At 46.1% G+C, this 27,063-nt stretch overlaps 1 protein-coding gene across 2 annotated transcripts in view; it reads left to right on the top strand.

Annotated features, from left to right (window-relative positions):
* The window catches only part of LOC137532344 (NACHT, LRR and PYD domains-containing protein 3-like), a 475,094-nt gene that overhangs the window by 37,795 nt on the left and 410,236 nt on the right, over positions 1-27,063 (top strand). For both annotated transcript variants that reach the window (XM_068252758.1, XM_068252754.1), the window contains exons 3-5: positions 1,371-1,522; positions 3,114-3,291; positions 13,709-13,774. In XM_068252758.1, the coding sequence (XP_068108859.1) occupies positions 1,371-1,522; positions 3,114-3,291; positions 13,709-13,774 (396 nt within the window). The remainder of the gene's footprint in view (positions 1-1,370; positions 1,523-3,113; positions 3,292-13,708; positions 13,775-27,063) is intronic.

Genomic DNA, 27,063 nt, shown 5'->3' with positions numbered 1-27,063 from the left:
TATACAGGAGCACATCAGGCAATCTATAGTAGCGCTTATTATTTTCAAACTATAATGGCTGAAAACTGACAAATAATTACTTTTTAATTTTTCTTCCCTTATTCCCTTTAAAATGCATACAAAATAAAATATTTCTTAGCAAAAAGTAACGCCCCAAAAAAAGCCTAATTGGTGGCAAAAAAACAAGGTATAGATCATTTAGATATGTGAGAAAAGTATTGATAAAGTTATTGGTTAATGAATGCGAGGAGTGTTAAATGCAGACGATTGGTCTGGTTTTTAAGGAGGAATAACCCAGATTAGGGAAGTGATTAAATTATGTCCCTAGTACAATGTACGGTGACAATATTTTATTTGGAAATAAAGGTGATTTTTTTTTCAGTTTTAAATCCATCACTAATCACAAGCCCGTAATTTAATAATAATATACCCTCTTGAGATACTGTACATATTAAACATTTTTTATTCCCTATTGTATGTAGGTGTAACTTTACTATTTGACCACAAGATGTCCTTGCGCACTATTTCCTATAAGCGTACAATAAGTACACTAAATAGGAAGTAATGCATTGCAGTGTTACTTTGGAGGTGATGCAGGCATCTATTCATGCCTGCAATCACGGTGGCCTAAAAGGGAGATGAATGAATGGGAACAAAGCTCCTATTCATTATTCTAACGATTGGTGGCTGGAGCGGTGGAAACAAGCAATCGTGAGGAAGTGTGGCAGCACTATTTAAGAATGATCACTGTTTTTGAACAAAAACGGTGATCATTCTCGCTGGACAAGAACGGATTGGCTCAGGGGACTTGTCCCCTGCCACTAATCCCCCCTGTCACCGGGACTAATAACAAGCACAGCCCCCAGACTGCAGAGACGTGACTATGGCGTCCCTGCGGCTATAACAGCTGCCACTGCCGATGTGAAGCTCACATCCCAGCGATAGAAATTGTTAAATACAAATTGCAGCAACAAAGTACGGTATGTTCGTTTTGGATAGTGTAGGAGGGGCTTAGAACATCATTTGGGTGTTTAGTCCTGTCTGGGATCCCATTTGTATGATGCTATACAGTGTCCTCCCCAGAATTTTTTTCCAGCCGGTGGCATGAAAAAGTAGCCGGGCGGGCCGAGATGAGAGAATGCAGGGCCGGTGCTTCTTTGCACATTTCTGCTTACAGCAGAGGTGGAGTTGAGCCGATGACAGCCGGGTACTTACCAAAACTAGCCAGGTGGAGCACCCGGCTAAAAGAGCCTGAGGAGAACACTGCTATACCTTACATCACCATGGCCTTATATGCTCTAAAAAAATCATCATTGTTCTCTAAGATTCCGCCCACAAGCCTGAAAATGTATTTCTTGTGTGTTCTCTAGATGATATAATCCACAAGCTGTCTACCTGGGACGAGGCATCTCTGAGGATAATATGGGAATATTATAAGGAGGATCTAAACATTACTGTACTGAATACGGACACAGCAGCTTTGCTGAGCAGACTAAAATCTGAAACAGCCTTAAACACAGAGGTAAGACAGAGTGACGTCTAGCAGTGATGTGCAGAAATTATATCCTTCTAGGCATATTTTATATTTCAATTCATTTTTATTAGGATAGATGCAATTGTTTTTCTCATAAGTTTATTTTCACCTTGGATGTCTTTTAAGTAAGTATACACACCAATAGATTTATTTTTATTTATTTATTTTAATATCAGTTCAGGTGTGCTTTAACCACTTCACCACTGAGAGGTTTTTACCCCTTGAGCACCAGAGCAATTTTAACCTCAGCACTCCTCCCATTCATTCGCCAATAACTTTATCACTACTTATCAGAACGAAATGATCTGTATCTTGTTTTTTTCGCCACCAATTAGGCTTTCTTTGGGTGGTACATTATGCCAAGAATTATTTATTCTAAATGTTGTTTTAACAGGAAACAAATCATTATTTTTCAATTTTTAGCCATTATAGCCTTTAAATAATACATGCTACTATAGTTAAAATCCACATATTTTATTTGCCCATATGTCCCAGTTATTATACCATTTAAATTATGTCCCTATCACAATGTCTGGCACCAGTATTTTATTTGGAAATGAAAGTGCATTTTTGCAGTTTTGCATCCATCACTATTTACAAGCCCATAATGAAAAAATAACCAAAAAACAACAACAACAAAAAAAAAAAGTAATATACGCTCTTGACATACATATTAAAAAAAGTTTTTTCCCTAATGTAACTATTTATGTATTTTTTTTTTATTGTCTTCTTTTTTATGTTTTATTGGTTACTATGGGAGAGTGCAGTAAGGAAACCGTTAATTTTACATGTAATTGTGAGTCTTTTATTAAAATAAATGGTATGTAGGTGTAATTATACTATTTGGCCACAAGATAGTCATTTTTTTTTTCCAATGTGTCCTGTAAGTGTAATATGTACACTTACAGGAACCGTACTGTGGATGTGTAACTTTTTTTTCAGAATGAGCGCGTCTTCTCATAGAACTGTGTTCCTATTCATTGATCTCTGAGCACATGGACAGGGATATGTACCCCACGGTTGCACATGTATGAGCAAGTGGGAATGTGGACAGCGGCAGTGACGCCGGGGATGCGCATATTTACTCCCCAGGCGCGGAAGTGAAGTCTGGAGGGGTGTAGCTATACTGTCCTCGGGCCCCGAAGTGCTTAAAGGACACATCCGACCTATGAAAAAAATTAAATCTACGTACCCGGGGCTTCCTCCAGGCCCTAGCAGCTGATCTCTCCCACGCCGCAGCTTCACTTTCTGCGGCTGTCTCTTGGACCCGGCAGCGCCTCACCAACCTGTCCTCTACTGCACGAGCGCCGCTTTCAATCAAATCCACTTTGTCCGGAGCGTACTGCGCAGGCGCAGAACTACTCTCGCCTGCGCAGTACACTCTGGCCGCGTGGATTTGATTGACAGAAATATGTAAAGTGCTGCTGCCCTACACAGGAGGTTGTCTCTCCAGCCAGCTGTGCTCTCCTGCCTGTGGTCAGCTCTAGATGTGCAATAAGAAAGCTGATCATCCATGGTGGAGTGTCATGCCTATACAGAGTATGTTGTTGTTTAGTAATAATATCTATGTGTTTTCCAGAAATACCAGCCCATGAGTGGTGAATGGGGGACCTCCACCTTCTCCAGCCGTCTGTTAGAAGATATAACAGAGCTGGGAAGAGAAGCTGTGATTGGATTCTGGAAGTGTCTCTGGGAGCTGCAGATGAAGAGACGTCATCGTAATTTCCTGGCAGTTCTGGGGGAAATCCAGCATACAGGTAACAGGGCTTTGTCTCTTCTGTCCAAATTCTTACAGAGTATTAACACTGATGCTGGGAGAGCTGCTCATTATGCATCCGGGAGCTGCTGTCTTCTAAACTATTTATGACCACTGTTGATGACCACTTACCAGTTCACATTCTTTCTACCCACAATCCATTGCATGAGAATAGCATAGTTACCTATAAACGATTTGACCCATCTATCTGACGGGAAATTGCATGGTGTGTACCAGGCATAAGATTCTTGTCCTCCGAACTATTCCAGTGAGCTCAGACAAAGTCCCCCATTGGGCTGCCTCTGATGGTGTGGGCCTGGTGACAGCTGTCTGCCTTGTGTGTGGAAATCCCACTATGGGCTTTCCTGAATGTAACAGGACACACCTTCTGGCATACAGTTAAGGTGCCCATGCATCAGATGTATGGGCAGATCTACCGAGAGACAGTTCTCTCTCTGATCCAATCTGATCAGAGAGATCTGTTGCCTGCCCATACACCAATGGCCGATTCCCGATCAATTTCATACTGAAATTGTGATAACAAGAATCACATCACAATTGCCCCCAAAATGCTGCATGCATTGTGTTTGCAATTTATGGAAATCGCAAACGCATGCAGTGAGAATGATCCCAATAGGGACACATTAGTAACAGCCACTGTTCCACCACTGGCAAATTCGGCACAAATCTGCAGCGATTTCCTGCCGGCAGGATTTTGGCTTTTTTGTTGTCCAGATCACACTGTTGTGCGAATCTGGGTGACATGCTGCAGATTTCTGCAACACACAGATGAATCTCTACAGCTGTAGCAACAGCAAGAGAATACAGTGGGCCAGCACTCAGAAATCAAAGATGGTGGATAGTAGGCCTGAACGATAAATCGTTTTTGAATTGAAATCGCGATCACTGGAAAAGACGATTCCGGGATCGCCATAGCGGCGATTTTTATCCCCCTCTTCTGTCAGCCCAGAATTCCCCGCTACCGCTCGGTGCAGCAGCGGTTTGGGGCGGCTCAGCGGCAGTAATTTCAGTCGCCGTGACGGAAGCTGCTCAGTGTCTCCTCCAACTTCCGCCTACTAGTGTGCAGCCAATCAGCAGAACGGATGGCAAACTCCGCCCACGGGCTCTCACACTAGCTGCGGCTGTCTCCTACTAGTACCTCAACATCACTGGTCCCCAGCCCACGGCCCACTATCGGGACGTGGCTACATCCCCTGCCTCTTCACTGCAGTGTGCAGCCGCAGCTATAATGTAATTTAAACTTCGGCCGGAAAGCCTCCAGTCCCGCCCCCTCCATCACAGCTCCTGCATCAGCCGCGTCATGTGCACGTCCCGCCCCATCCTCTCTTTTCAGCTTGTCACTCATGGACAGCCCACCCCCTCCATTTCTGCTCATTCCATCGGCTGCAGCTTGCCAATTATGCACGGCCCGCCCCCTCCATCCTCATCAGCTTGTCGCTAGTGTGCACGGCCATGTATGTGGCCATGCACTTTGGAATTGTACAGTCCTGCCCCCTCCCTCAATATAGCCAATCACGGGCAGCGGGACTTTTTAGGAACCATGGGGGGAATGTAATCACAAGAAGTCCACAGATTACAGCAAGCAGGTAAACCTCTCATTACTTTGTGCAATATTTTGGTTGTTTATTCCTCCTGATTGTACTTGCAACCATTGCTGAGGGAGGTTTAAAGGGAACCAGAGATGAACGATTCACATAAAATAAACATATCAGTTGATAGCTTGTAAAGAATAAATGCTCTACCTGATAATTTCGCCACTCTGGTGTGCCTTTTTGAGTGTTTTTTATCTATTATTGCTCCAGGAAATATCCAATATGGCCGCCGGCTCATATTCCTTCTGCTTCCAGGTTATGAGGTGTTCTGGATGTGCGGTCTAGCCTCTATGAGACTATAGACAAGCAGGGCTGCTGCAGCCTTTCATCTGTCTGCTTTCAACTTCATATTCTGGTATGCTTTGTGGCTGCCTGTAGGAAGTGTCTCTCATAGAAATGAAACTGCATACAGTAGATGACAGGCTGCACACTGCACACAGATACACTGTTTCAGAGAGCTTCTTTCTCGGAAGCAGCAGCCCCTCCCATATCAACAGCTCTGAGTATGAAATTTGAGACAGGAGGGGGCAGGGTTGGGCTTGAAAAGACTCCACACAGAAGAGTGACTCAGCTATAATGATTCCAGGTCAAACCTCGACTGAATAGTCGGTGGATTCTTATCACAGTTGATAACAGATAGATTAGACTGAGAAGAATAAAACTAAAAGCAGGGTAGGTGTTTACTGTCATGTTCCCACTGATAAATGTAATAAAATACATGAGGGTGCTTCGTCTCTGGTTCTCTTTAAGGTGGCCATACATCTGCAGATTTAGCAGCCAATCGACCCATCTAATTCGATAATTAATATTGAATTGGATGACAATCTGCGCTGTCAAAGACATGCTTGATCAACAATGCAACTCGCCCTCCCTTTTCCTAGTAATGTACATTGTGAATTTAGTGCTAAATCTTGATTTAAAGAAAATCGTGAATCGAATCGAAATCGCAATTTCTGACAGAAATCGTGGGATTCAATCTTTTCCTAAAATCGTTCAGGCCTAGTGGATAGAATGAATGAGGCTGCATTTCCACTTGTGCGGTGCGAATCGCCGCGGTAAAAATTTGCATGCGGATGCGAATTTCGCATGCGGGTCTATGCGAATTTTCATGCGAATTCGCATGGATGACGATGTATGCGAATTTAACCATGGCAGTGCTGGTGTGCTTTTCCATTGTTTATATGCGAATTCGCATGAAAATTCTCATACCCAAACCTCATGCGAATTTCCTATTAAATACATTGTATGCGATTGGCATAGCGGTATGCGATATGCGAATTCTGATGGCTCTGCCATGCAAATTTTTTCTGCACAGAAAAACGCAAAGGAATCCTGACAAGTGGAAACAGTCCCATTCACTTGTATTGCTATGCGAATTTGCATGCGAAAAACGCATGCGAATTCGCGATAGTGGAAATGGGCCCTGAAGCTGCTGTGTACAGCTTGTCGGTGTGCTCAAAGCCAAAACAGTTCAATGCAGCAATAACAAGACAGTGGAAATGCTTGGCACTACTGAGCGTAATTTATTGCTTCATTCACTTGAATTCACAAAGCATGCATGAAAAGTTAATCTTGTGCATAGCATACAGTATAAAAGGTGATACTTATCGTGAGCAGCATTGTGGGGTGACAGTGGGTGCTGCCGGGTGCACAGCCTGACGACCGTTTCACTTAATCAGCTTCTTCTGAGGCTTAAAAGTGCACACTGTGCTGGATTTGTGCTGTGCATCTCAGGGAGGAGATGTTATGCTGGGAATACATGATGAGATTTTTCAACAGATTTACTGTCAGATCGATTTGCCGATTCTTTTTTTTGATCGTTTGTCATTCACTTCTATGAGAAATCGTTTAGAAAAACAATCAAAAATTAGATCGGACCTGCTGGAAATTATCTATCGAACCATCTATCTGCCAAAAAATTCTCATGGTGTATTCCCAGCATTAGTCATGTGACACATAGATCCGCCTTTCCAAAAACCAGACTACACCTGCAATATGGCAAAATTAGCCAGTTGAATGATCAAATATGTGGTATGGCCTTTTAGGAAGATTTGCTCAGCTGAGAGTCATAATATGCCACCGTGTAGACGTGGAGCCACAAATACATGCTGGAGAAATTTCCCGAGCCAAGCTTATTAGCTCATACGAGGGCACATTAGTGACACCTGCTGGCAATAAGGAAGTCATAACCACATAAAGCAAACGTATGCAATTTTTGAATAAAATTGCTTGCAGGAAGTAAGCATGCAGTACGGTTAGAGAATGGCGGAATAGAGAAGTGCACCAGTGATGTGACGTGAATAAATGAGTGACACGTCACAAAAGGAGTGGAGGGTGGAGCACTGTCCTGTCAAAAAGGATGCAAAACATAAACATGTGTTAAAGTGCATTAAAATAGGTCGGCATCTCCAAAGAGGACCTTCCACACAGGGCTATAGGAGAGTTGCTAAAAACAAAAAAAGGGAAGGACCATAAGATAATATCTTTGCGGGAAACTGCAGTCACCGAAAAAGTTCACTCGCAAAAAATTTAAAATGCAAAAATGAACATAATTGGATAGGGATACAAAAACCTGTGAATAGGACCTCTATCTATTGGTGGCGGAGACATTCACGTTAGTCCCGGGTGGCCACGCCTTATGTGCAACACCACTGCCGCCAGTGCCGTTACGTGGACGGAGGCAGCTGGGACAGCATCTCCTGAGTTTCCAAATAATCAGGATGCATAAGGTGAAACGACACTGAAGGCTGAAGTGGTTAAACCTACTTTTTGATACATTTTCCATTTGTAAAGTGCTAAAAAGTTATTTTAAATTGAAGTTGAAAGATTATCTCCTAGTAGAAAACTCAGATGAAAAAGTGAATTGCATATGGCCCCAGGGATGCACATATATCATTCTCTGTGGGCTCTGATCAACTGATGCAGAGATATGACCGTTTCAGTTATCTCATATTCTTTTCTGCCTGACATGACAGAGGGTGGAGCAGGTAGCAGAGCTGCCGAACTCTCACATTACCATCTCCACCCTCCAGTGGAGAAAGGGTTAAAAACTGCTGGACACACAGGCTGAAAAAGAGAGTCCCAGCCTATCCATATAATCCATATAACATGAAGGATTTGGCTGTTTAACAATGGAATATTACCCACAGAACTTTCCATAATTGGACTATTATATCTTATGTTTTGGACGTACAATTCCAAAGGACACAGTAACTTGACATGCTGCTCGGACTATAACTAGTTATAATTTTTCACTTTCAATCCTTATTATTTTTACTGTATTGATCTGTCTCAATTGCTGTATTTAGTTTATGCGTTATTTTATTATAAAATCAACTATAAACATTGTTTGGCTAAGTGCTTATTCTGAAAGCTCCACAAAGAGCTCCAGCCTCCTAAGGGAAACATTGCCATGACCATTTTTATTAATCACCTTGGCGGTAATGACGAGCACAGCTCATCCATTACCGCCACAGTGGATTGCTCAGCCCCTGGAGGGTCTTTCTGCACCAAATTTTTAGAGGGGGGTGTAGCTAGCACTTGGCTACCTACGTCACCCCTCCGATTGCCGCCGGTCCGCTCTGATCCCCCGATCGCCGCTGTTTATGCTTACCCCCTCCCCCCACTGCCCGTGCCGGCGCAGCCTCTACATAGTCTCCAGGGGTCGCTATGGCGGCGATCAGAACTGTGCATGACGTCAATGACGTCAGACGTCATATTCGATAGTCGCCATAGCAAAATAACTTTAAAAAAAAAAAAAGCCACCCACGGCCACATGGCCGCAGTAATTGTAACGCCAGGGTGGTTAATAGTTTTCTACTTTGCTGTCTAGAAAGGATGTTGAATTAAAGGGATACTTAAGTCAAAAAAAAAAATGATTTTTACTCACCTGGGGCATCCCTCAGCCCCCTGAAGCTGTATGGTGCCCTCGCAGCCTCACTCCGATCCTCCTGTCCCCGACGGCGGGTACTTCAGGTTTCACCCTCTATGCTGCTATAGCGTATATGTTATATGTATATGTTATACGCTATAGCAGCATAAAGGTTGATATAGCGGCTGGGAACGCGGAGAATCACTCGCGTTCCCAGCCTGTCGGCGGATGTCGCCGAAACCTGAAGTAGCCGCCGGCGGGGACAGGAGGATCGGAGTGAGGCTGCGAGGGCACCATACAGCTTCAGGGGGCTGAGGGATGCCCCAGGTGAGTAAAAATCATTTTTTTTACTTAAGCATCACTTTAACCCTTTTTTCTTACAGGATTTACCTAGAGTTAGATTTGCATATTCGCACGCTTATTGCGAATTAGTGGCAGCGACCTGGTCTTTATATCGCAGATCGTATCAATTGTATATACAATCAAAACTGTACTGTGTGTGGACTCCCCAACCAATCCAAAAGGTTACCTTGCCTGCAGTGCTGAATGCCTTCAGGATTTCCTCAGGGTCTGAGGCTAAATGGTAAACTGCGGCAAAGGGAACAGAAATTGTAACTACACTGTAGGGCACCTAGGAAGATTCTGTAGGATGGGAGGACACTGCAGGGCACCTGGGGACATTCTATAGGATGGGAGGACACTGCAGGGCACCTGGGGACATTCTGTAGGGTGGGAGGTCACTGCAGGGCACCTGGGGACATTCTGTAGGATGGGAGGTCACTGCAGGGCACCTGAGGACATTCTGTAGGATGGGAGGTCACTGCAGGGCACCTGGGGACATTCTGTAGGATGGGAGGTCAATGCAGGGCACCAGGGGACATTCTATAGGATGGGAGGACACTTCAGGGAACCTGGGAACATTCTATAGGGTGGGAGGTCACTGCATGACACCTGGGGACATTCTATAGGATGGGAGGACACTGCAGGGCACCTGAGAACATTCTATAGGGTGGGGGAACAGTGCGGGGCACCTGGGGACATTCTGTAGGATGGGAGGACACTGCAGGGCACCTGGGGACATTCTATAGGATGGGAGGACACTGCAGGGCACCTGGGGACATTCTATAGGATGGGAGGACACTGCAGGGCACCTGGGGACATTCTGTAGGATGGGAGGTCACTGCAGGGCATCTGGGGACATTCTGTAGGATGGGAGGACACTGCAGGGCACCCGGGGACATTCTATAGGATGGGAGGACACTGCAGGGCACCTGGGGACATTCTGTAGGATGGGAGGACACTGCAGGGCACCTGGGGACATTCTATAGGATGGGAGGACACTGCAGGGCACCTGGGGACATTCTGTAGGATGGGAGGTCACTGCAGGGCACCTGGGGACATTCTGCAGGATGGGAGGACACTGCAGGGCACCCGGGGACATTCTATAGGATGGGAGGACACTGCAGGGCACCTGGGAACATTCTATAGGATGGGAGGACACTGCAGGGCACCTGGGAACATTCTATAGGATGGGAGGACACTGCAGGGCACCTGGGAACATTCTATAGAGGGGGAGGTTACTGCAGGACACCTGGGGACATTCTATAGGATGGGAGGACACTGCAAGGCACCTGGGGACATTCTGTAGAGCAGTGCTGTCCAACTGGCGGCCCGCGGGCCGCATCCGGCCCGCCAGGCCTTCTGCTGCGGCCCCCCTGCTTTGGCACTGTTAGTTCCCGAGTCCCCAGAGCTGAGGGGACTTTTTTTTTTTTTTTAAATCTTCTTTCCCCCATGTTTTCCCCCATACCTTGGCTGCTGTAATTTGAATTTACAGCCCCCCTCCCCTTCGCCCCCCCTCCCCTTCGCTCCCCCTCCCCGTGCTGCCACCGCCGCCTCACCTCAGAATAGATTGGCGGCGGGCAGGAGATAGGAACCAACCACACCGGCGCATGGCAGCCGCACGGGGGACTTTAAATGCTGGACGTGACAGATGATGTCACTTCCTGCATTTAAATTCACCGCGCGGCTGCCGTGCGCTGGTCTGGCTGGTGGATATCTCTTGTCAGCTGATCTGAGGTGAGGCGGTGGCAGCAGACGGGGGGAACGAAGGGAGGGGAGCGGAGGGGGCTGCAACGATTCCATTGTAGCAGCCGATCTGGGGTGAGGCGGCGGCAGCAGCTCGGGCGAACGAGGGGAGGGGAGCGGAGGGGGGCTGTAAATATATAGCAGCCGATCTGACGGCATTTTGTATCCTCAGTGCATTTTGTGGGCAAATCTGCAGCCATTCTGAATGCATTTTGTGGAGAAACTGCTGCTAGTTCCCTCCACCATGTGGCCTGAAAAAAAAACGGCCCTCCATGCCTGCGAAGTTGGACAGCACTGCTGTAGAGTGTGAGGACACTGCAGGGCACCTGGGAGCATTCTATAGGATGGGAGGACACTGCAGGGCACCTGGGGACATTCTATAGGATGGGGGAACACTGCAGGGCACCTGGGGACATTCTATAGGATGGGAAGGCACTGCAGGGCACCTGATGACATTCTATAGGATGGGAGGACACTGCAGGGCACCTGGGCCATTCTATACAATGGGAGGACACTGCAGGGCACCTGGGGAATCTTCTATAGGATGGGAGGTCACTGCAGGGCACCTGGGGACATTCTATAGGATGGGAGGTCACTGCAGGGCACCTGGGGACATTCTATAGGATGGGAGGTCACTGCAGGGCACCTGGGGACATTCTATAGGATGGGAAGGCACTGCAGGGCACCTGATGACATTCTATAGGATGGGAGGACACTGCAGGGCACCTGTAGACATTCTATAAGATGGGAGGACACTGCAGGGCACCTGGGGAATCTTCTATAGGATGGGAGGACACTGCAGGGCACCTGGGGACATTCTATAGGATGAGGGAACACTGCAGGGCACCTGGGGACATTCTATAGGGTGGGGGAACACTGCAGGGCACCTGGGGACATTCTATAGGATGGGGGAACACTGTGGGGCACCTGGGGACATTCTATAGGATGGGGGAACACTGCAGGGCACCTGGGGACATTCTATAGGATGGGAGGACACTGCAGGGCACCTGGGAGCATTCTATAGGATGGGAGAACACTGCAGGGCACCTGGGGACATTCTATAGGATGGGGGAACACTGCAGGGCACCTGGGGACATTCTATAGGATGGGGGAACACTGTGGGGCACCTGGGGACATTCTATAGGATGGGGGAACACTGCAGGGCACCTGGGGACATTCTATAGGATGGGGGAACACTGCAGGGCACCTGGGGACATTCTATAGGATGGGAGAACACTGTGGGGCACCTGGGGACATTCTATAGGATTGTGGGAACACTGCAGGGCACCTGGGGACATTCTATAGGATGGGAGAACACTGCAGGGCACCTGGGGACATTCTATAGGATGGGAGGACACTGCAGGGCACCTGGGGACATTCTATAGGATTGTGGGAACACTGTGGGGCACCTGGGGACATTCTATAGGATGGGAGGACACTGCAGGGCACCTGGGGACATTATATAGGATGGGAGGACACTGCAGGGCACCTGGGGACATTCTATAGGATGGGAGGACACTGCAGGGCACCTGGGGACATTCTATAGGATTGTGGGAACACTGTGGGGCACCTGGGGACATTCTATAGGATGGGAGGACACTGCAGGGCACCTGGGGACATTATATAGGATGGGAGGACACTGCAGGGCACCTGGGGACATTCTATAGGATGGGAGGACACTGCAGGGCACCTGGGGACATTCTGTAGGATGTAAGGACACTGCAGGTCACCTGGGGACATTCTATAGGGTGGGAAGGCACTGCAGGGCACCTGGGAACATTCTATAGGATGGGAGGACACTGCAGGTCACCTGGGGACATTCTATAGGATGGGAGGACACTGCAGGGCACCTGGGGACATTCTGTAGGATTTAAGGACACTGCAGGTCACCTGGGGACATTCTATAGGGTGGGAAGGCACTGCAGGGCACCTGATGACATTCTATAGGGTGGGAGGACACTGCAGGGCACCTGTAGACATTCTATAGGATGGGAGGACACTGCAGGGCACCTGGGGACATTCTATAGGGTGGGAGGACACTGCAGGACACCTGGGGACATTCTATAGGGTGGGAGGACACTGCAGGGCACCTGGGGACATTCTATAGGGTGGGAGGACACTGCAGGGCACCTGGGGACATTCTATAGGATGGGAGGACACTGCAGGGCACCTGGGAACATTATATAGGATGGGAGGACACTGCAGGGCACCTGGGGACATTCTATAGGATGGGAGGACACTACAGGACACCTGGGGACATTTTATAGGATGGGAGGACACTGCAGGGCACCTGGGGACATTCTGTAGGATGTAAGGACACTGCAGGTCACCTGGGGACATTCTATAGGGTGGGAAGGCACTGCAGGGCACCTGATGACATTCTATAGGATGGGAGGACACTGCAGGGCACCTGTAGACATTCTATAGGATGGGAGGACACTGCAGGGCACCTGGGGACATTCTATAGGGTGGGAGGACACTGCAGGACACCTGGGGACATTCTATAGGGTGGGAGGACACTGCAGGGCACCTGGGGACATTCTATAGGGTGGGAGGACACTGCAGGGCACCTGGGTACATTCTATAGGGTGGGAGGACACTGCAGGGCACCTGTGGACATTCTATAGGATGGGAGGACACTGCAGGGCACCTGGGGACATTCTATAGGATGCGATGTAAGTATTGATTGCAGGTACTCTGTGCCTTGTGATTTCTGTGTGTACTGGATGTCATGTGAGTGCTTGGTGTGGGTACTGGGCGCCAAGTGGAGGCTTGGAGCAGCTGAAATATGTGGGTGCAGGAAAAGTAGTAAAGGAGAAACAATCTCAAAGAAGATTTATTTGTTTCAGGGAATGATCTGGTGCAGCAGATTCTGCTGGATGAACATGGCCACACACTGCCTGCACAGCTCAGAGGTAGGTAAACTGTTCTGTATATGAAAACCAGAAAATAAACAATTGGCAGAGTTTCTCCAGAGCTTTAGGCATGGACAAAAAATAGCAAATTCAATTTTAAATTTCATTCCAGGTTTACATACCGGATTCTAAATTTGAATTTTGGCAAAATGCATTGAAGTTAATGTTAACTTAAAAGATTTATAGATACCTGGGACTTCCTGCAGCCCCATGGGCACAGATCGCTCCGACGCCCCCGTCCTCAGCCTTCTCCTCCTCCAGTATCGGGTCCCGTTAGTTCAGCCAGTTGGGGCCAGTCTACGCAATAGAAAGTGCGCCCTCTACCTATCTCTCCAGCGGCTGCTGGAAATATATGCAAAGAGCGCACTTCCTATTGCGTAGACTGGCCCCGACTGGCTGAACTAACGGGACCCGATACCGGAGGAGGAGAAGGCTGAGGACGGCAGCGTTGGAGCGATCCGTGCCCAGGGGGCTGGAGGAAGCCCCAGGTATGGTTTGTTTTTGTTTTTTGTTTTTTTTATGTAAACGGCTCTGGACCAGAGGTTTAACCACTTCAGGATTCTGCGTACGCTTAACTACGCCCCTGAATCCTGAAGTGGTTTCCATGGAAACGGCCGCTCGTATGAGCGGCCGTTCCATGTCAGTTCACGGGGGAGCCGATCGCGGCTCGCAGGGTAAATGTAAACACGCGGGGAACATCTTCCCCGGTGTTTACATATATACGGCGCTGCTGCGCAGCAGCGCCGTATAGGAGATCGGCGATCCCCGGCCTCTGATTGGCCGGGGATAGCCGGCATCTGATAGGCTAAAGCCTATCCTATCCGGCGCAGGACGGCTTTCCGTCCTGCGCCGCACACAGGGGACGGGAGAGGGAGGGAAGGAGGCAGAGGGAGGACTATTGCTGCGGAGGGGGGCTTTGAGGAGCCCCCCCCGCTAGGCACAGCAGCGCGGCGGCGATCAGACCCCCTCAGCAGGACATCCCCCTAGTGGGGAAAAAAGGGGGGAAGTCTGATCGTCCTGCCTGATATCTGATCTGTGCTGCGGGCTGAAGAGCCCCCGCAGCACAGATCAGCCAAACCACCCGGAATCCGGAAGTGGTTAAACTCCCATAGTGACCAGGCGATTTTTTTTTCTTTTTTTAATCTGCATTGCACAGCTTTAACGGTTTATTGCTAAGTCATACAACTTACCACCAAAATGAATTTTACCTCCCTTTCTTCTCACTAATAGAGTTTTCTTTTGGCGCTACTTGGTTGTTGCTTTGATTTTTAGTTTTTATCATATTGATCAAAAAGAAAGGAATTTAGAAAAAAAAAGATTTTCAACTTTCTGTGGTCACATTTTTCAAATAAAATAAACTTTCTATACAAGTTTTTGTCCAAATTTATTGTGCTACATGTCTTTGTAAAAAAAAAAATCAAAAAAAAAAATCCAATAAATGTATAACTGAACACTGCGGCGATTTTTCCATGATCGTGTTCAGAACTTCTACAGCACTGAAACGCGATCGCCGGGAAATCGCCTGAAAATGGTGCAGGCGGCGTGTTTGCGTTTTGCTATAGGGTTTAATTACACTAGCGCTTTCAAAAGCGATAGCGTTTGAGTGTGAATGGGCCCTAAAATGCCAGGGCAGTACAAGTACCCCTTAACCAGTTCCTGTCCCAACTACAATATAATCACGTCATTGCAAGTGGCTTGTGAAATCCACATGACGTGAATATAAGTTGTCCCCTTTATATGAGCACAGCGTGCGTGCTAGCACGCACCTGGGCTCATCAACCCCCCTCCCTCTAACTACACTAATGAGGGATCCCCCCCCAGGTGTCCGATCCCCCCACCCCACGCCCGATCCCCTGTAAGTACAACCCCCCTCCTCCTCCATGCTGCTATCGGGCAGCATGGGGAATTACAAAGAAGATTTCTCACCCCATCTTGTTCCTGCGGCGGCGAACGGCTCCCCTCCATTCAGTACTGCTGACAGCCTCTATGTGCAGAGTGGATCGGATCCCGGCTTAATGACGTCATCAAGCCGGGACCCGATCCATTCCTGCACATACAGGCTGTTAGCGGTACTGAATGGAGGGGAGCCGATCGCCGCCGCAGGAACAAGATTAGGTGAGAGTTTTCTTAGCTTCCCTGCGCCGCCGATCTCTGCAAGGGGGGGGGGATGGATGGGGATCAGTAAAGAAACACCGCTGCTTGGGGGGGGGTGTCGGGGAGCAACACAGGATCAACAAGGGGGTAAAGGGGCGCACACACACCTGGCTATGTGGGGGGGGGGGTGAATAGACACAACCAGACAGCTTGGGGGGGGGGTGAATAGATAAATATCCACATCTGGCTAGCTGGGGGGGAGGGGTACTAAGGCCTGGCTGGGGGGGGGGGTATCCAGAGGCATATCTGACCAACTATGGGGGAGGGAGGCATATGTAGGTGCACATCTGGCTAACTGGGGGGAGGATCGAATTATAAAGTAGGAAAAAAAAATAACTAAATAAAAATCAGACACAAAATGAAAAAATGCATTTTATTTCCAAAAAATTTATTGTCATCATACATTGTACTAGGATTGAATTTTGAATGGTGAAATAACCAGATCGAATGGAAAAATAAAATGTGTGGGTTTACCTTAAAGCAGCAACTTTTATTTTCAAACTATAATGGCTGAAAACTGGGAAATAATGACTTTTTTTTATTTTTTACCCCTTGTTCCCTTTAAAATGCATAAAAAATAATATAATTCTTAGCAAAAAGTACCACTCAAAGAAAGCCTAATTGGTGGCGGAAAAAACAAGGTATAGATCATGTATGTATGATAAGTAGTGATAAAGATATTGGCAAATGAATGGGAGGAGTGTGAAATGTAGAAAATTGTTCTGGTTTTTTAGGGGGAAAACCCCAGGGACACGAAGTGGTTAAGTGACCCGATTTTGGAAAGAACGCACCCAAGGTATTGCTTGAGGGTTATGGTGAGTTCATAGAAAAAAATATTTTTTATCACAAGTTTGTGAGAAAAAACAAAAAAAAATTTTTTTTTGCTAACTTGTGACAAAAATATAATTTTCTATGAACTCCGCATACCCCTCACAGAATACCTTGGGGTGTCTTCTGTCCAAAATGGGGTCACTTGTGGGTTTTTATACTGCTCTGCCATTTTAGGGGCGCTAAATTACGAGAAGTAGCCTGAAAACCAAATGCCTAAAAATAACCTGTGAAATCCTAAAAGGTACTCATTGGACTTTGGGCCCCTTAGCGCAGTTAGGCTGCAAAAAAGTGTCACATGTGGTATCGCCGTACTCAGGAGAAGTAGTATAATGTGTTTTGGGGTGTATTTTCACACATACCCATGCTGGGTGGGAGAAATCTCTCTGTAAATGGACAATTGTGTGTAAAAAAAAAATCAAAAATGTTTCATTTACAGAGATATTTCTTCCACCCAGCATGGTTATATGTAAAAATACACCACAAAACACATTATACTACTTCTCCTGAGTATGGCGATACCACATGTGTGACACTTTTTTGCAGCCTAACTGTGCTAAGAGGCCCAAAGTCCAATGAGTACCTTTAGGATTTCACAGGTCATTTTGAGACATTTGGGTTCAAGACTACTCATCACGGTTTAGGGCCCCTAAAATGCCAGGGCAGTATAGGAACCCCACACGTGACCCCATTTTAGAAAGAAGACACCCCAAGGTATTCTGTTAGGTGTATGATGAGTTCATAGAAGATTTTATTTTTTGTCACAAGTTAGCGGAAATTGATTTGTATTGTTTTTTTTTCACAAAGTGTCATTTTCCGCTAACTTGTGACAAAAAAAAATCTTCTATGAACTCACCATACTCCTAACGGAATACCTTTGGGTGTCTTCTTTCTAAAATGGGGTCATTTGTGGGGTTCCTATACTGCCCTGGCATTTTAAGGGCCCTAAACCGTGAGCAGTAGTCTAGAATCCAAATGCCTCAAAATGACCTGTGAATAGGACATTAGGCCCCTTAGCACACCTAGGTTGCAAAAAAGTGTCACACATGTGGTATCGCCGTACTCAGGAGAAGTAGTATAATGTGTTTTGGGGTGTACTTTTATACATACCCATGCTGGGTGGGAGAAATCTCTCTGTAAATGGACAATTGTGTGTAAAAAAAAATCAAAAAATGTCATTTACAGAGATATTTCTTCCACCCAGCATCTGTATGTGTAAAAATACACCCCTAAACACATTATACTACTTCTCCTGAGTACGGCGGTACTACATGTTTGGCATTTTTTTGCACCCTAAGTGCGCTAAGGGGCCCAAAGTCCAATGAGTACCTTTAGGATTTCACAGGTCATTTTGCGACATTTGGTTTCAAGACATTTTCCGCTAACTTGTGACAAAAAATAAAATCTTCTATGAACTCACCATACTCCTAACGGAATACCTTGGGGTGTCTTCTTTCTAAAAGGGGGTCATTTGTGGGGTTCCTATACTGCCCTGGCATTTTAGGGGCCCTAAACCGTGAGGAGTAGTCTTGAAACCAAATGTCGCAAAATGACCTGTGAAATCCTAAAGGTACTCATTGGACTTTGGGCCTCTTAGCGCAGTTAGGGTGCAAAAAAGTGCCACAAATGTGGTATCGCCGTACTCAGGAGAAGTAGTATAATGTGTTTTGGGGTGTATTTTTACACATACCCATGCTGAGTGGGAGAAATATCTCTGTAAATAGACAATTGTGTGTAAAAAAAAAAATCAAAAAATTGTCATTTATGGAGATATTTCTCCCACCCAGCATGGGTATGTGTAAAAATACACCCCAAAACACATTATACTACGTCTCCTGAGTACGGCAATACCACATGTGTGGCACTTTTTTGCAGCCTAACTGTGCTAAGGGGTCCAAAGTCCAATGAGCACCTTTAGGCTTTACAGGGGTGCTTACAATTAGGCACCCCCCAAAATGCCGGGACAGTGAACACACCCCACAAATGACCCCATTTTGGAAAGTAGACACTTCAAGGTATTCAGAGAGGAGCATAGTAAGTCCGTGGCAGATTTCATTTTTTTTTTGTCGCAAGTTAGAAGAAATGGAAACTTTTTTTTTTTGTCACAAAGTGTCATTTTCCGCTAACTTGTGACAAAAAATAAAATCTTCTATGAGCTCACCATGCCTCTCACTGAATACTTTGGGATGTCTTCTTTCCACAATGGGGTCATTTGGGGGGTATTTATACTATCCTGGAATTTTAGCACCTAATGAAATATGACAGGTGGTCAGAAAAGTCAGAGATGCTTTAAAATGGGAAAATTCACTTTTGGCACCATAGTTTGTAAACGCTATAACATTTACCCAATCCAATAAATATACACTGAATGTTTTTTTTTTTTTTTATCAAAGACATGTAGCAGAATAACTTTCGCGCTCAAATGTATAGGAAATTTTACTTTATTTGAAAAATGTCAGCACAGAAAGTGAAAAAAAGTCATTTTTTTTGACAAAATTCATGTCTTTTTTGATGAATATAATAAAAACTAAAACTCGCAGCAGCAATCAAATAGCACCAAAAGAAAGCTGTATTAGTGACAAGAAAAGGAGGCAAAATTCATTTAGGTGGTAGGTTGTATGACCGAGCAATAAACCGTGAAAGCTGCAGTGATCTGAATGGAAAAAAAGGCTCTGGTCCTTAAGGGGCGAAAAGACTGTGGTCCTCAAGTGGTTAAATTGGGCACTTTCCAGCCCAGCATACTGCAACGTGGGAAATATGAACTTCCCGAACACTTTCATTACACAATTTGCTGCAACGTATCGCACCAGTGTGAAAGAGCCCTGAAAGACCCTTGTGTGCCTACTGCTTTGTCTTGCATACCCTACACTAAGGGCTCATTCACATTGCGTAGCGTTCATGTTTGGCTTTTTTTAATGTAATTTTTTTTTTCTGATTCCCACCACTTGGGTGGGCAGTGCGTTATTGTGAAAAGCGCTTTTATAAGCACATTTCCCGAGCGTTTTTTTTTTTTTATTCACTACCTGACACAAGTCAGGTAGTGAACTCTTTGATCCAGAAAAGAATACATACAATGTATTTATTATTAAAAACACATAGTTACATAGTTATTTGGGTTGAAAAAAGACATACGTCCATCGAGTTCAACCAGAGAACAAAGTACAACACCAGCCTGCTCCCTCACATATCCCTGTTGATCCAGAGGAAGGCGAAAAACCCTTACAAGGCATGGTCCAATTAGCCCCAAAAAGGAAAATAATAATCCTTCCCGACTCCAGATGACAATCAGATAAAATCCCTGGATCAACATCACTGGGCATTACCTAGTAATTGTAGCCAAGGATGTCTTTCAATGCAAGAAAAACATCTAAGCCCCCTTTAAATGCAGGTATAAAATTTGTCATAACTACTTCCTGTGGCAAGGCATTCCACATCTTAATCACTCTTAGGGCCCGTTTCCACTAGTGCGGCGTGCGTCTCGCAGACGCACACCGCACTGAGCCGGTGGGCGGGATCGCAGGCGAATCCCATGAGCCGTGCCATGCACGGCTATGGGATTCGCAGCCTCCGTTGCGAAATCTGCGGGGGGTTCCGGGCGAATCGCTCCTGCAAGCGATTCCGCCGCGGTGCCGTCATCCCCTATGGCAGAGTTTCCCCGCGCGAATGATGTGCGGGGAAACTCTGCCGAATCGCCGGCGAAACCGCCCTAGTGGAAACGGGCCCTAACTGTAAAGAACCCTTTCCTAAATAAATGTCTAGAACGTTTATCCTCCATGCGCAGATCATATCCTCTAGTCCTTTGAGAAGGCCTAGGGACAAAAAGCTCATCCGCCAAGCTTTTATATTGCCCTCTGATGTATTTATACATGTTAATAAGAACCCCTCTAAGGCGTCTTCTCTCTAGACTAAATAATCCCAGTTTATCTAACCTTTCTTGGTAAGTGAGACCTTCCATCCCACGTATCAATTTTGTTGCTCGTCTCTGCACCTGCTCTAAAACTGCAATATATTTCCTGTAATGTGGTGCTCAGAACTGAATTCCATATTCCAGATGTGGCCTTACTAGAGAGTTAAACAGGGGCAATATTATGCTAGCATCTCAAGTTTTTATTTCCCTTTTAATGCATCCCAAAATTATGTTCGCTTTAGCTGCAGCGGCTTGGCATTGGGTACGATTATTTAACTTTTTGTCAATGAGTACTCCTAAGTCCTTCTCCAAGTTTGATGTCCCTGTTATGCTCGGTGGTATATTCTCCACGGTCAGCACATAATGCGGATCCTGACGTGAAGGACACACACACACAAGCACAAGGAACCAGGATATCCCCAGTTTAGTGGAGGAGAGGACTAACTCCAATAGGAGATGTGGCGCACAGAGCAGGCGTAGATCCGAACAGCCACAAGGTAGCGCTGAGCGTATTAACCAGAACTCAGAAGATCAGGACAGGTAGACAGAATGAACGCTTGCTTAACTACTGTAAAGGATAGCGGAGAGGCCGCTGCAGCAGTGAGCGGCATGGCGGCTGTCTCCACGTCTCAGCCGGCGGTAACTTACATTTTGTTGAACAGCGAGGAGAACGCCAGCGCATACCACTAAGGCTGCATCTGAAATCACCACCAGCTCAGTGTGAAGCACCTAAATAGATTTTCTGCACACTTTGCATTCAAGTTAGATGCTAATCATATGCAAATCTGCTACTACTTATTATGCAAACAGGAAACTCAGGAGGAGGGGCTGGGAGCAGCTAAGTAAAAAAAAAAAAGGTGGGGGGATATACAATAGGTATGATTTCCTAGCGTATTACAATTACAGCTATCAATGAAACTACAAACGACTGACTAACATATGTATATATCGGCAATGAACCGATATATAACATAAGCAAGGAACACTAGCTAGGAACTGGAGCAATACAAGGAACAGGTATACAGGTCATACACAGATAATAAACAGTATATCAGTTATAATTATAGCTATCAACAATCCTATCTCTGTGTGAAATCCCCGGTTTCCTCCCGGATCAAAGCACACCGGATCTAACTATGGTCTGAGCGCTAACACCAAGTAATCGCAACAGCAGACAAGTTGCAAGTTTAAGGCTTAAGAAGCGGAGGAGACTCCTCCGGGACGCCTCCCTCTGATCAGCCAATGAGGAGTGGCGAGCGTCTCCTCTGACGTCAGCCGACCAGCTGGTCAGCTGACGCGCCTCCTCCCCGCATAAAGGTCCTGTCTGTGCGCGCGCGCGCACGGGATAAGGCGACCTTATGTGCTGCTGACAAACCCGTCCTCGGCGTGCTAGACGCCCGAGGCACGGATATATTGCTAGACAGGGAGCAGGAGGCAGCTGTGGTGGTATCGCTGTTCACCGCAGCTGCCTCTTCTAGGTTTGTTACAACCACTATCACAAAAATCATAAAATACATGTAAACACATACAAATAAGAAGCACATTTCTTCCAGCGTAAAATGTGCCATAAATTTTGTTTCTCCTATGTTTCTGTCACTTACAGTAGGTAGTAAACATCTGACATATCTGACAGGTTTTGGGCTAGCCCATCTCCTAATAAGGGGTTCATACGGTTCTCTTTCTTTTTAGAAGCAATTGGTGAATAGTATATGCTCCGTCCATCTGCCATAATAGTCACAAAACAGCTGTTGAGATGGAAGCAGCTCTAAGCATGAGCTCCTGAAAACCCACCTAATTTTACCTTGTAATGAGCAACTAAAGGGAAATAATCTGAAAAATGAAGCAACCTATGGAAGACTAAAGCTTAAAATGCAAACAATCTGAATGAAATCTGAAGGAAAAGAAGGAAAAACAATAAAAAGACACCAAAAAGGATTATCAAGCTGGACCACTCAGAGGACCACTCAGAGGAAAAGCAGAGAAGATCAAAGGAAAACAAGCAGCAGCAGCAAACCAAATCCTGTCAACCAACAGATCCTAACAGCAGAAACCATCTCCAGAATCGGCCAAGTCTGCAGAACTGAGTCCTTTGAGGTAAGGGCTTTCTGCTAAATATTACATACTCTATAGAAATAAGAACAGTTTACTTAGCCATTGTACAATGGAAAGCTTAAAACCAGCAGAACAAAAGACTAGCCATGTTACAGATGAGCCCAGCACAGCCAGCAGGGGGTCTCTGTCTGACACCCTGGAGATTGTTTACACACCCAAGAGCAAAAGCAAGAAAGCTAAGAAAGCTCAAAAACAGAAAATAATTCAAGATAACCCAGAGACTCTTTATGCAGACTTCTCATCTAAACCCAGAATAAAAACAGAGCTGTTATTCCACACAGAGGAAACCAAGGCCTGGCATACTGCTATCTGCCACCAATTCAAGAACACTGAATTAGGAAGTATACCAAAAGGGAAACAAATAAGAATTATGGATCAGGAAGACTCAGAGACTGTTTTGCTGACTGTTAGCGTGTACCACACTGGCACAATCCTGATACAAGGTGTACAACACTACCTGGAGGAGTTTGAAAAGCTGTATCCTCACATGCAAAATCAAGTAATAAGTCAAATAGAAAACCAGCCAGATCCTGATGCCACTAACAGTGGACATATACCTACCAAACCATCCTCCAGAGGCAAGGCTGCATCTGGTGTGAAAACATCACATCCCACACAAGACACCCTCAAAGACAGTTTATCTGAACTAGAAAGAGACTTTCACCTTTTCAGAGAGCAGACTGAAAAAAACAAAAGTGACAATGAGATTACAATTAACCAACTAAAAGTGGATTTGAAGTCACTCAAAGAATAATAATAATAATAATCTGAACATTTGTATAGCGCTTTTCTCCTGTCGGACTCAAAGCGCTCAAGAGCTGCAGCCACTTGGACGCGCTCAAGAGGCCACCCTGCAATGTTAGGGAGTCTTGCCTTGAACTCCTTACTGAATAGGTACTTGACCTAGCCAGGATTCGAACCCTGGTCTCCCATGTCAAAGGCAGAGCCCTTAACCAGTACACTATCCAGCCACATGCATGCGAGTGAAAGACTGCAAGCTGAAAACAACCATCTTAAACAAGAGATTGCAAGCCTTAAACAAAAGGGACTCCGAGCTCAGATAAAAAATAAAAGTTGTACTCACCAGGGTCTTTCTCCAGCCCAGTGCTGGTCGGGAGGTCCCACGCCGGCGTCCTGGCTCCTCTCCATGTCCCCGCTCCGGAACCGCTGACAGGCCGCAGCCCGGGCGACACTCTCCCGAGTGTCGGGCTGTTTCTTCCGCATATGACGCGGATTACGTCACACGCCGGCCGCCTCGCGTCATCACGGCGGCCGGCGTGAAAGTACTGCGCATGCGCGCTTTAATCGCGCATGCGCAGTACTTTCACGCCGGCCGCCGTGATGACGCGAGGCGGCCGGCGTGTGACGTAATCCGCGTCATATGCGGAAGAAACAGCCCGACACTCGGGAGAGTGTCGCCCGGGCTGCGGCCTGTCAGCGGTTCCGGAGCGGGGACATGGAGAGGAGCCAGGACGCCGGCGTGGGACCTCCCGACCAGCACTGGGCTGGAGAAAGACCCTGGTGAGTACAACTTTTATTTTTTATCTGAGCTCGGAGTCCGTTTAAACAAATAAACATCCAGCCCAGGGAAACGGCTCCACAAACACACCCCAGAGAAAATCAAGAGATCTGCATTTCAAGTTCACAGGACCATGAAACAAAGCAAACGGAAAACACATCTCAAAGTTCAAAGAACAGCAATAACACCTCTGCAGAGAGACTCCAGCCAAAGAGACCAAGCTTTGACATAGCACTGATAATTGATTCTAATGGGAAATACATCAATACAAGACGTCTTTTTCCTGGGAAACATGTTAAAACAATACCCTGCCCAACAATTGAAAAAGCAGCAGAGGTCATCAACAAGCCAAACTTCACTGCCCCTAAGCATATCATCATACATACAGGGACAAACAACCTGGACAATAGACAAGACCTCATTGCAGACAAACTGTCCTCCTTAATAATGGCCACAGAAAAACAATTCCCTAGCTCCAAAATCATTTTGTCTAAATTGCTACCAAGAAAAGACATCTCTCCCCAGATAATCCAGGATATAAATAAGCAGCTGACTACCAAAATCAGCCCATCAGCCAACTTACAACTGGCAGAACATTTCTCTATATTAGATCAGCATCTATATGACAATAAATACCTCAATAAGCGAGGAGTGAGCCTGCTGGCAAAAGAGTGTAAAGACCTGGTGCTTAACAGGTCTCTGACGCCCAGACGTCAGACAGCTGTAGTACCAGCCAATCCAAGCCAGACTACCCTCAAAAGGCATAACATAAATCGCTCGGTAAACCAAAATGTGAATCCCCTGAGATGGCAACAAAGGAGGAACCCAGCCACCACAAGACCTACAACTGAGATAACACCACAGAGCACTGACATGGCAGAAGAACTAAGGAAACTGCTTCTTGCCACACACAATATGCTGAAGGATGGACTGTGGAAAACTGACTGCCCTATAAACAGCTCATTACAAGGTAAACAAAACCAAACACAACATGAAACCCCTTATAATTAGCAGCTGGAATATTCAAGGCTTGAATGCTTCAGCTTTTGGAACCAAAATAAACGACCCAGACTTTGCAGAAAGACTAAGAAAGGTGGACATACAGATCCTCGTAGAGACATGGACCCAGACAGAGGACGAGTCATCAGTATCCATTGGTTATCGAGAATTCACTGTCGCAGCCCAGAAACACAAACATATCAAGCAGGGCCGCTGCTCAGGAGGGATTATAATCTGGTATAAGGAGGAGCTCCAAGAATACATCAAACCAGTGAAGAGAGGGAAGAGCCACATCTGGTTAAAGTTAAGCAGCCCCATCATCTCTTCTCAGACTGACATTTACCTCTGCGCAGCATATATTGCACCAGCAGAATCACCATACTCTAATCTAGAGAGCTACCAAGTCCTACAAAGGGAAGCTGCTCACTTCCAAACCTTGGGGAAAATACTTATCTATGGTGACCTAAATGCCAGAACAGGAACAGAAAAAGACTACCTCACCTCAGAAGGCAATTTCCATATATTTGGGCCTGAGACCCAGTACCCTGAAACCAAACAGAAAGATAGAAACAGCTATGACAGCACAGTCAATAAGTATGGGAAACAACTGCTGAACCTCTGCAAAGGTCTAGGACTTCACATCCTTAATGGCCGAACCAAGGGGGACTCTCTAGGGAGATATACACTAAACTCCCATGTAGGTAGTAGTGTGGACTATGCCATCAGTGACATGGACCCTGCAAGCATCCGCGCTCTCATAGTCACCCCACAATCACACCTGTCAGACCACAACCAAATCCTACTATACATCAATTCCTCAAGCAAACCCTCTGTACAACAACATCCAGGAAGCCTGTGTAACCTACCACCCACTTTTAAATGGTCCAGAGAATCAACCATAAAGTACAAGGAGACTCTCAACAGACCAGAAGCAATACAGCTACTTCTGGACTATCAAACATATACCTACAACCCTGATCAACAAGGTGTGCAGCAAGCAGCAAAGTACCTCAACCAGATATTACACACCATTGCAGAAATGGCCAACATAAGAAGGACTGCCCAAAAGAGACCATCAAAGAAAAACTCAAACAAATGGTTCGACAGTGAATGCAAGTCACTAAGAAACAACCTACGAGCCATATCAAACAAAAAACACAGACATCCAAACAACATAGAAGTGAGGACAGCACATGACGCCGCACAACGTCAATAAAAAGCGACCATTAAAAACAAAAAACAAAATCACATCCAAAATCGACTCGAACGGCTTGAAGAATCCCTGCAAGACAACTCCTTTTGGGAGACCTGGAAACAAATTGGCAAAATAGATATTCCTATAAAAGAACTCAGCCCAGAACAAGTGCAAATATTCAGCAAATTAAAGAACCTGGAGGAGAAGGTGAAAGATTTTCAAAACCCACTTGACACACCTTTCACACTGGAGGAAATAAAAGAGAAGATACATTCCATGAAAGGCAAAAAAGCTAGTGGCACAGATGGAATCCTATCAGAAATGATCAGATCTGGCACCCCAGAAATCCATGCTGCAATATGGAAACTATTCAACCTGGTCCTGTACGCCGGTTACTTCCCTGAAGTCTGGAATGAAGGACTCATAACTCCTATTTACAAGAGTGGAGATCCCTATGACCCAGCCAACTACAGAGGCATCTGTGTGAGCAGCACACTGGGAAAACTGTTCAACAGCATCCTGAATAAGAGAATCCTCACCTTTCTCACACAGCACAATGTTATCAGTAAGAGCCA

This window comes from Hyperolius riggenbachi, chromosome 1 (genome assembly GCF_040937935.1).
Source record: "Hyperolius riggenbachi isolate aHypRig1 chromosome 1, aHypRig1.pri, whole genome shotgun sequence".
NCBI classification, from domain to species: domain Eukaryota; kingdom Metazoa; phylum Chordata; class Amphibia; order Anura; family Hyperoliidae; genus Hyperolius; species Hyperolius riggenbachi.
Note: the sequence above shows the minus strand (reverse complement) of the source record. Positions and strands in the feature narration are given on the sequence as shown.